At 47.0% G+C, this 10,186-nt stretch overlaps 2 protein-coding genes across 2 annotated transcripts in view; one reads left to right on the top strand and one right to left on the bottom strand.

Moving 5' to 3' along the window:
• The window catches only part of ncdn (neurochondrin), an 8,914-nt gene extending 6,768 nt beyond the window's left edge, over nucleotides 1-2,146 (bottom strand). The window contains exons 1-3 of the mRNA XM_015054442.1: nucleotides 1,944-2,146; nucleotides 1,717-1,870; nucleotides 328-1,267 (exon numbers count right to left, since the gene is read on the bottom strand). Coding sequence (XP_014909928.1) covers nucleotides 328-1,267; nucleotides 1,717-1,863 — 1,087 coding nt within the window. The 5' untranslated portion in view covers nucleotides 1,864-1,870; nucleotides 1,944-2,146. The remainder of the gene's footprint in view (nucleotides 1-327; nucleotides 1,268-1,716; nucleotides 1,871-1,943) is intronic.
• Nucleotides 2,147-2,417: 271 nt separating this feature from the next.
• Nucleotides 2,418-10,186, top strand: part of kiaa0319l (KIAA0319-like ortholog) — a 25,313-nt gene continuing 17,544 nt past the window's right edge. The window contains exons 1-10 of the mRNA XM_015054441.1: nucleotides 2,418-2,950; nucleotides 3,070-3,340; nucleotides 6,139-6,305; nucleotides 7,029-7,136; nucleotides 7,822-8,090; nucleotides 8,722-8,784; nucleotides 8,870-9,050; nucleotides 9,594-9,692; nucleotides 9,774-9,871; nucleotides 9,954-10,044. Coding sequence (XP_014909927.1) covers nucleotides 7,049-7,136; nucleotides 7,822-8,090; nucleotides 8,722-8,784; nucleotides 8,870-9,050; nucleotides 9,594-9,692; nucleotides 9,774-9,871; nucleotides 9,954-10,044 — 889 coding nt within the window. The 5' untranslated portion in view covers nucleotides 2,418-2,950; nucleotides 3,070-3,340; nucleotides 6,139-6,305; nucleotides 7,029-7,048. The remainder of the gene's footprint in view (nucleotides 2,951-3,069; nucleotides 3,341-6,138; nucleotides 6,306-7,028; nucleotides 7,137-7,821; nucleotides 8,091-8,721; nucleotides 8,785-8,869; nucleotides 9,051-9,593; nucleotides 9,693-9,773; nucleotides 9,872-9,953; nucleotides 10,045-10,186) is intronic.

The raw sequence follows: 10,186 nt of genomic DNA, 5'->3' as shown, positions 1-10,186 counted from the left end.
CATTTTTGGTTGGTGGTGTGCCTCCTGATTTTTTCAATTAAAATAATGTACCTTGGCTCAGAAAAGGTTGAAAAACACTGATCTAAAACACAAACACTGTTCCAGGCCTGACCTGATGTTAGAAACTCACTAACATCTAAAAAATAGAACCAACAGTCGGTTCTTTATTAGAGAAGTAGAAGAATTTATTTCTCTATCTATAGTATTTATTTTAAATACTTCAACGTTGAGTTCCGTTGAACCAGAACTTAACGACTCTTTACACCAAGTTCTGGTTCTGGACCAGAAGGAAGTCGGACCCGGTGACCCGGTAGAACCGGACACTACCTGTCAGCGTGTTCTGCAGCTCTGGACTCGGATCGTTCCCAGGTGGTTCTTCCAGGCCCATCCGGACCTCCACGCAGGCCCGGTTCACCAGCAGGCAGCAGAACCGGGCCGGACCCACCGACTCCCAGCCATACAGGTCCAGTAAGCAGGCGCTCAGAACCAGAACCGGCCCAATCTGTTTGGGCGTCAGCTTGGCCTGCAGCGTGGGTCTCAGCGCCGCCCACACTCTGCCCACTGCCTCTCTAAGCTCCGCGCTCTGCTGCGCCGCCTCTGGCGGCGGCAGGAACCGCACCAGCTGGGTGCACATCTGGAGCCGGGTCGGGTCCGAGGCCCGGCAGAACTCCGAGCAGAGCCCGAGGAGCAGAGAGAGGAGTTCTGCCGGGTGTCTGCGCCAGGCTTCCTCTCTGGTTCTGGACAGCAGGCAGCCCAGCAGCGACAGCGCCCTCTGGTGGCAGCGGTTCTGACCCGTGGCCCGGCACAGGGCCGGTACCGCGCCCTGGGCCAGGAGCCGCTCCGGGCCTCGGAGAAGTCCTAACACGGTCGTCAGAACCTGGAAGCAGTCCGCTACCACGGCTTCGTCCAGAGATTTGACCTCTGACCTCCTGCTCTCCTCCCCCTCTCCTCCGCTCCCTCTGGGGCGGGTCTCCGGACCCGCCTCGGCCCGGTTCTGCTGCTGCGATCCCGGTGCGTCGGCCAGCAGGCTCAGCAGCAGCGGCACGGTGGCGAGCAGCTGGGGCCGGGCGGCCATGTTGGGGTCGGTGCTGAGGGCGGCCAGCAGGGCGGCGCCCAGAGACAGCAGCTCCTGGGGAGGAAGTCCTGCCCCCCCGGCGTCCCGCAGAGCCGTGACCAGCAGCCGGGCCGGGAGGGCCAGGCCCACCGCCTCAAACACCTGCCGCATGGTGGCCGGGTCCAGCTGGCTGGCCGGGCACAGCCGCGTTATCTGAGGGAGACACAGCCAGGTCAGAGCCGAATCAGAACCAGGTCCAGTTAGCACGGTTATCAGTTTTTGTTAAAACGTAGATGGAGGTTTTACTGTAATAATGTTATTAACATTATTTATAAAAAGGTGACCATGGATTTTAGCCACATTTATCCTAATGCCACATTTAAGAGCCATTTGAACCAGTTTTAATTTTTAAATAATTGCTTCATGATGTATTGGACCAAACAAAGGAGCAATAAATTGAAATAAAATTCAAATGAAACAAAACTTTCATTTTGAAGGACCATTCTCTGGATGTTTATCTGTGAGTGTTTCCGGTCTATAACGCAGCTGATTGGCTGCCGGGACTCCACTACCGCCTTCTGTTGTATTACCGTAATACACCATGTATGCGCGAAGCTAGTCTTTACGGACGGCTGAATTAACCTCGGCAGGCTGAGACTCACCAGCAGCAGAGCAGCTAACGTCTGGCTGTCATTCTTCGCGTGCCTGAGCGCGTGCAGACACCTGTCCAACACCTGTGTCTGGGCTTCACTGAGACACCTTCCTCCTGCTGCTCCCTGCTCCTCTTCATCTGCCGCTTGGTCACCCATGGTAACCCTGGCAACCAGCAACAGTAGTTTGAAGTCAGCTGAAAATGTAAAACCCGATAGCAGGGAGACTCTTAAACCACCTTAGTGAGGTGTCAGCTGTTTCCAGACGCAGCACAGCAGCTTCTAAATCCTCCTGTATCAAAATAAACTACCAGAAACCAATAAAAACCCGCTAACAATCGCGGGGAACCAATCAGATCAGGGTTTGTTGCGTAGTGAGGGCGCCATTTTAAGCCGCGCCGTGAAAACGAGGCATTGACTGCGTGTGCATCGTTTCACAGCCGGCGCGTCAGCCGGAGACAGAAACGTTGAAGCGTGGTATTCCACGCAGTGGTTTGGGTTTCCAGTGTTTATATTTTTATTAATACCTTTTTTAAAAATACATCTACAGTGATTGATGACGTCATATACTTCAGTAACCCGCTCCCACAGGGGAGTGCGGTGTTCTAGAGGTAATCTCCTCCCACACCACCTTGTCGTCATTTCTTCCTAGGTGATCTGCCGGCTGATTGTAAGAGATGCAACCTGTGACTCTTATTCAGCCTTATCTACTGCCCATAATCTGAGGAGTTAAATGATTTCTGAGTAGAGAATCAGTCAGTGGAAGGTTGTATAACTGGATCCACCCGGTCCTCCGGTTTTACTAGGCAATATGTTATTGAACTCAATAACATAAAGGCTGGAGGGCGGATTTGCTGTCAGGGTTGTAGGTTTGAATCCTGCCCAGTGACCTTTCTGCATGGCGTTGGCAGGTATTCTCTCTAAAACCATTATCTTTCTTAACAACACTGCCATGTCTGACTGTGGGTCCAGGGTTCGCTCTGGTATCTGTAACGGACTGATTAAAGCTAAAGCTAAATAAATAATCAGCTGCATGTTATGGATTGGTCTCAATGACTTTTAAAAGTATTGATCAAAATGGTTTTCCATACTTTAACTTCCAAGTACGTCATCATTCACCTTTTAAGGAAACAGCCAATCAGAGCAGAGTACAGCATCCCTCCCTTAAACCGAGTTGGTATAGTAGCGCCAAGCTGTCGCCAGGTGGCGCAAAGAGGAAATCTGATTAAAGTTCGTTTATATTCAGGTAAATGAAGATTTAAACCCACAGTTTGACTGGTAACATAACAGAACCGAACCTGTAACGAGTCCATCCCGAGGAAAGTATTTCAACTCGAACTGTTCTCTTCATTTGATTCCTTTCAGACTTTTAAGTTGAAATTCCCTCCACCGGAAGTTGTGTTTTATATCGTTGATCCGTCACTCATCAGCTGTACAGATCCGCTCTGACCCACTTTACAGTGCAGAGGGCCAGAACCAGCGGCACATCTCCGCTACCGAACCCTGGGAGGCGGCCTCACAGCTGGCAGAACACCCGAACCGGGACGGAGCTCCGGATCTAGCCCCGGTTCCTGGAGAGATGACCGCAGCTGTTAGCCTGAAGGTGCCTCAGCTCGACTGAATCCGGATTAGACAGGTAAGCCTCACCGAACCTGCGGTACCGGGCTGTCAGCGCCAAACTGCTGCAGCAAACCCGACCCATTCCACGGCGGCCTGCCCACGCTCCTCCGGCGGCTCCGGCCGTCCCGCTGTGACTGCGGACTGATGTTTACACGCATGTCAGATCCACGGTGAACGATCCCTCCACATTGTCGGAAATTCCTCCAGTTTATTCCCGTCGTGGGCCGGTTCGAGCTGAATGCAGACCCAGCTTCAGGTTCTGGTCCGGACTCGGAGGACCAGCCGGGTTCTGTCAGGTCTCAGGGTTCTGATCTGGACTCATGAAGGGACCTTCAGCTGGTTTGGTGCAGAAGAGCTCTGAGTCTACAGAGACCTCCACAGGGACCCCTCAGGGCTCAGTGTTGGGGCACCTCAGGGCTCAGTGCTGGGGCCCCTCAGGGCTAACCTCTTATTGCTTCTTCATTACTGTATTTTCCACTGTTGACATTAGCTTTCCATTGTTTTGTAGATGTTAGCCAACATAATCGGCAGCATTTCAATTCATTTTAGCTCATTAACTAATGTTTGTTTACCAAATGCAGAAAGTCAATGTTAGTATTACACACATACTAACGGTAGCAGTTAAGCTAACAGTAGTGTTGTAGTTCATTTTGAGCTAAACGTAACATAATAGTCAACATGCTAATCTTCAGTGTTTTATCTTACATCCTGCTGTTGGAAGATGTAAGATAAACTGTTATCTACATTCTAATTACATTAAGTAAAACATGCTAGTGATAGCCCACATACTAATGGTAGCATTTAAGCTAACATTAGCATTTTAGCTAATTTTAGCTACACTTTACTGTTTGTATACTAGATGGACTGTTAGTGCATGTCAACATGCTAGGTATAGCCTGTTTATGTTAGTATATTAGCAAAAATTAATTAACATTTAGGCTCATTTGATATAAAAACAGGAGTTAGCATCCTGAGTAAGTTGGAGTTTGTCGACATGATTGTGATACGGCCCATGTGCTACTGATGTCATTTTAGCTAACCTTAGAATTGTAGCTATTTTCACTGGAGGTCAACATGCTAGTTATAGCAATCATGCTAATAATATAATTCATTTTGATAAAGTGATAGCTACTAGTGATAGCCTGCATGCTAACCAACAGCATTTTAGCTAATTCTGGAAATTCTCCTGACATGGAATCAAAACAGCCCTCATGTTGTTTGTGGCTGTTTTGGCTTTGAAGCTGAAACTTGAGGCCTACAGAACCAAACTAAGCCTCAGAACCTCTGATTCGGTTCAACCTTTGGCAGATCCAGGTTGGATTTCCTCAGAAACTTTCCCGCTACATTTTTTATTTAATCCAGAATGAAGGAATGTGACCAAACCGCCTCCAGGCTGCCTCCGCCCTTTTGGACCGGTTCTGCTTCTGCTTCAAACACAATCAGGGATTCTTCCTGCAGAACCTCTGACTGTGTTCAGCTTTTCTCTGACTTTAATTAGGACAAAAGCTGTGGTTTAAAACTGACTCATTAAGTGTTGGATCTCTGGCAGAAGCAGACTCTGCAGAGGAGGAAGTGCAGAAACTAGAAGCATGTGAAAAGCTGCCAGCAGAACTGCAGCAGGAAACAAATATCAGAAAGGAGACAGAACCGTGCGGCGGGATCGGGCCCGGATCACCGGACCGGAAACAGAACCGGCTGCAGGAGCTCAAAGCAAAACCAGTTTTAATTCTGCTGACAGACTCAGACCCGGCCCGGCCCAGTCTGAGTTCTGCTGTTCTGGTCGAGACAACCTCACCGTCACGCTCCCGCAGGATATTCACTGAAGAAGAAGAGTAAACACTGGCAGAGGTCCCGCCCCAGGCTGAGCTCTGGACTTTGACTAGGCCTGGTTTCGTTGTAGCTCTGCTGCTGTGTTCAGGTCGTGGTTCTGTTGCTGACCCAGTTGGATCCGGTTGAAGGTTAGCTCAGGGGTTCCCAAACATTTCCATGCCATGACTCCAAACAGCTTTAACCTCTGACCTCTTTGTAAACCCACAGAGATTAGAAAATATTTAAAGAAATATAAACTAAAAATAAGTAATTATAATAAATAATATATAAAGCCATTCAATAATTATGACATTTGTTCAGCATAAATAACCTAATTCCATCTGATTTTAGACCATTATCAGATAATACATTATGCCTTTATTAACAAACAATACACATTTTCAACACAGTCTTGATTGTATAAATGTAATATTGTAAAGCTCATTTTATTTCTATAGCACATTTTCAGCAACAAGAGCAAAAGCAGAAAAAGTTAATAATGTTGATCCAAATTATATAAACTAGATAGTCTAGTATTTTAATAGTAAATTTAAAATTTGATTAAGATATGAATCAAGTGTAGTTTTATTCCCACGGTTCTTCAGTGTTTGCAGCTCCTCTGGTGTTTTTTTGACAGAAACTTTTCCATTTCTTTGTTGAGGAGAAAAGCAGCTTCATGAATCTATCAGCCAATCAGAAAATCAGAAATGATTTGAACTTTTCTTTTATCTAACGAAACAGAAATTATGATGAAAAATGTCAGATAAAATTTTATATGTTTTCTTCTCTGTGGTTAGAGGACCATGTGACTGTGACGTTGTTACTCGTTGCCATGACGACGCCCGGATCAGAACCTGTGGGTTTGGTTCTGCAGTTCTCTACAGCTCACCTTACCGTTGCTCTGACTGCAACACTACGGTGGCCCTGAAGGGCCCGAATGGTTTGGACCTGCAGTCGGAACCGGGTGGTTCTGGTTCCCTGCTGATCCGATGTTTTGCTCCGCAGCGCGGCGCCAGAGCCTCCTGAGGCGGCCATGTTGGATCTGGTGGTCAGGGTTCTGGTGTCGACCCGTCTTCACCCGTCGCCTCACTGCAGCTCACTGCCAACCTAACTCCTCTTCCTCATCTTCATCTGCTCTTCTGTCCCGGAACCAGAACCAGAACCAGAACCAGGTGAGCAGCTGATTATCCAGGAAACATTTACAAGATAAATATTTATTTCATCTTTCATCTATTTTATCATATTTAGTTTTATTTGTAAATTTATTCAAATGTAACTTTTAATCATTAAATTGTACTTTTATGTATAATTTGTTGTGTTGTAATTTATAGTTTATTTACATTTAATTATTTTTTAATTAATGCATGTCTTCATTATATTTATTTACTAAATATTTCTAATGTTATTTTTCTTTATTATAAAAAGAATAATTTAAATTTCATGACAGAATATTAGGGCCAACAACAAAATCATAATATGAAAATAAAATTGTAACAATACAGGAAAGAAATTGTAATATTTGGAGAATAAAGTAATAATTTTAACTCCAACATGAAAAATATTGGAAAATCAAAATGAGGAAAACATTTCATCTTTTAATTATCTGTCTGTCCCACTTAATTCACTGTTTTCTTTGCACATTTCTTCTGGTATTTTTGTCTTTATTCTAATAATATTATGATTTTTTTTTTCTCTTCAGCAAAGATTAAATACAAAATTGAACCTTATTTGATCTTTAGCTTTTTTATTATTTATTTTTTGTAAAAAATGTTTTTATAATATTTTATTTCATCCCTTTCATTTCTTTGAATAATTTAGATGAAATGTGATCTGTTGTTTTGGAGCGGTTCTGGTTCCGGTCCGGTTCTGGATGTTTGTCTCCGTTCCTCCTGCAGGTTCTGGTACCAGGTGGAAAATGTCCGGCGGCCCTCCGGACCTGCTCGGCTGGCGCTGGCCTCACCTGCTGCTGCTGGCCCGCCTGTGGTTCCTGGCTCCGCCCACAGGTAAGCCAGCCAACATGGCGGACAGATGAACGCAGGGCTTTGTGTGGCGTTGCCCTCCGCTCTGGCCCCATCACGTTGCCACAGCAACCAAAGGTCCAGTTGGGCCGTCCTCAGTCCATCTGTCCCACCAGGAGACAGAACCGAAGGTTTCTGTTTAAGCTGTTTAACCAGTGATGGCTGCTAATACGCTAATAGCTATTAGCATGTTAGCACTTTAGCTTCTTTGCTAACGTTTATCTTTCCCATTATTAACGTTTCTAGATAAATTCTAAGCACAAATTTAATTGGCTGTTTGATAAACTTTCAGTTGAAGAAATTTTGACAAGTTTGGGTTATCAACGTTTATGCTCATGCTCTTATTTTGAAGTGGGTGAAGACGCAGCAGTTCTGTTTCCTCTTGTCACAGCCCCTTGGTTTTTCCAGTAGCTTTATTTAAAACACAAAAAATTCATAAACAAAATAAAACAGACAGTTCTGACTCGGTTCTTTGCTGGTTCTTAGCCATTCTGACCCGGTTCTGACCCGGTTCTGACTGGACGTGGAGTCGGATGTGTTTGGAACGTGATGCGTTCACTGACTGCTTTCATTACTGCGTTATTTTCAGAATCGTTTAGATTCTCCGTCTGGATTCTTCTGCTGCGTGTGGGGTGAATTGCGACCTTTGACCCTTTGACTCCTCCTCCAGGCCAGGCGGCCGCCCTTTGCCGGGTCTCCGGCGGTGTCCTGGGGATCCACTGGAGCAGCACCCTGAGCCTGGGCTGGTTCCCGCTGGCGTCCGGCCAAGGCGGCGCCACCTGCTGGGAGACGTGCTGCCTGCGGCCGGGCTGCGGCGCCGTGTGGAGCGTCGGCGGGCGCTGCGTGCTGCTGGGCTGCTCCAGGACGGACGGCTGCGGCATCTCCGCCCTGCCGCAGCCGCACCAAGAGTCGCTGGGGCTGCTGCAGCTGCTGGCCAAGGTGGCTGAGGGCCGGGCTGGGAGGAAATTAGTTTGATTACAAGAATAAAGTCATAATATTAGCAAATTTACCAGAAAATAAAAGTTTTAATGAGAAAAAAGCTTCTGGAGTTCCAAACATCACTTTGTGATTTTTCTTCCAAAAAAGATTCAGTCGTTTCAAATTTGATGCTGATGTGACAAAAGTATTTAATTAAACCAACATGAAAATATAATTTCACACATGCTCAACATTAGTCATTTTAATTTTTCATTTTTGTGTCTGCGTTATTATAAAATGTACTTTATTCACCAAACATTACGACTTTTTCCTCTTTTTATCCCGGCCGTTACTCTTAACTCCAAAGTATAATTTCACCAGGTGTTCAAAAGTCATAAAAACTTTTTTTTCTCATAATGACTTTTTTGTTATGCTATTTTATTCATGTACAGTTGTGACTTTTTCCTTGTAATTAAATTTAAAATCATGAACTGGCTCTAATATTCCACCTGAATTCAAAGTGTAAATAAGAGAACATGATTGTCAAGATGGCCGCCCCGGGCGCGATGACATCACTGAAACCCAAAAACATCCAGATTTCCCAAAATGAAATCTTAAACCCGTTTCCTGACTCGTTTATTTCCTCCTGCAGGGTCCGGCCAGGATGAAGCGCAGGAATCCTCGACATGCTGGAAGACGCAGCTTCATCACCATGGTAACGCCACAGAACAACGCTCCATCATCAGATTCCGGTTCTGTTCTGGTTCTGATCTGTTTCATTCATGAATCTGTGTGTGCAGGAGACGCTGCGCGCCGCTCCCACAGCTCCCAGCAGCTCTAGTCTGCCGCCGACCGCCCAGCAGAACCTCAGCCTGCCGGCCAATGGCAGCTCAGACGGCGTTCCCGTTTTGCCGCCGCAGAACGCCACCGTCGATCCCACCGCGTCCTCCAACTACACGGCTGAGGCTCCGCCCCCAGCAGGTGAGAGGCAGCAGGGGCGTCACATGACCTGCAGGTGGGAGTGTGGACTTTGCCCCCCCGCCGCAGGTCAGCTGCGGTTTTCCCAGATCCTGAGGTGTTTTAGTGTCGACAGCTGGAATGCAGCGCGGCGCTCCGAGGCTCTGCAAACAGGAAGAACTGAGTTATCAGTTCCTGTGAGCCGAACAAATATCAGGAAACCAGAAACAATCAGCTGCAGTCGGAACAAACTCCTCCACCTAACAGATTCATGGAGCTAACCGATGTTGCATCTGCTGCTGCAGCAGCTGCAGCACAAACATGCAGCCATTAATCCGTCATTAAATACATTTAATTTTTGGGAATTTTAAGAGAATAAAATAGTAATTTCATGAGAACTCCAACACGAAACATGATAAATAGTTAAAATCAGGAATGTTGAGCAACTTGTGATGTTTTTTTTGGCGTAACTTTTTTTCTTCGTTTTCGTAAACCGCTGTGGAACTGTGGTTTCTGAGGGTCAGCGAACGCACCGTGCCGCTCACTGGTCCTGCTCTCCTCCTGCAGTCAGGGAGTTGGTGGTTTCGGCCGGAGAGAGCGTGGAGGTGACGCTGCCGCGGAACGAGGTGGAGCTCAACGCCTACGTGGTCCCGACACCCCAACCAGGTAAGGTCTCACCTGGAGGCAGGGCATCGTGGAGAGGAGCGGAGCTTCCCTCCATGATGCTCCACGTCTGGTTCTCTGCAGGAAGCAGCTACGCCTTCGACTGGCAGCTGAAGACGCATCCCAGAGATTACAGCGCACAGGTGGAGGGCAACAAGGGACAAACACTGAAGCTCAGCGAGGTGCTCAGGCTCTGGTTCTGAACCTGGTTCAGGTCCTGGTTCTGGTTCTGGTCCTGTCTGACCTCCTCTTCCCCCCACCCAGCTAACAGTGGGCCTGTACGAGTTCGAGGTGACGGTGACGGACGGGGACAGCGCTTTTGGGCGGGGCTACGTCAACGTCACCGTCAGACCAGGTGAGACGGGAGGCAGGTTCTGTTCAGGTTGTGTTCAGGTTCTGTTCAGGTTTTGTTCAGGTTCTGTTCAGGTTGTGTTCAGGTTGTGTTCAGGTTGTGTTCAGGTTGTGTTCAGGTTCTGTTCAGGTTTTGTTCAGGTTCT

The sequence above is a fragment of the Poecilia latipinna genome, unplaced genomic scaffold (genome assembly GCF_001443285.1).
Source record: "Poecilia latipinna isolate Pla-1442-1.1 unplaced genomic scaffold, P_latipinna-1.0 Scaffold1252, whole genome shotgun sequence".
Classification (NCBI taxonomy): Eukaryota; Metazoa; Chordata; class Actinopteri; order Cyprinodontiformes; family Poeciliidae; genus Poecilia; species Poecilia latipinna.
This window is presented reverse-complemented; position numbering and strand designations above follow the sequence as displayed.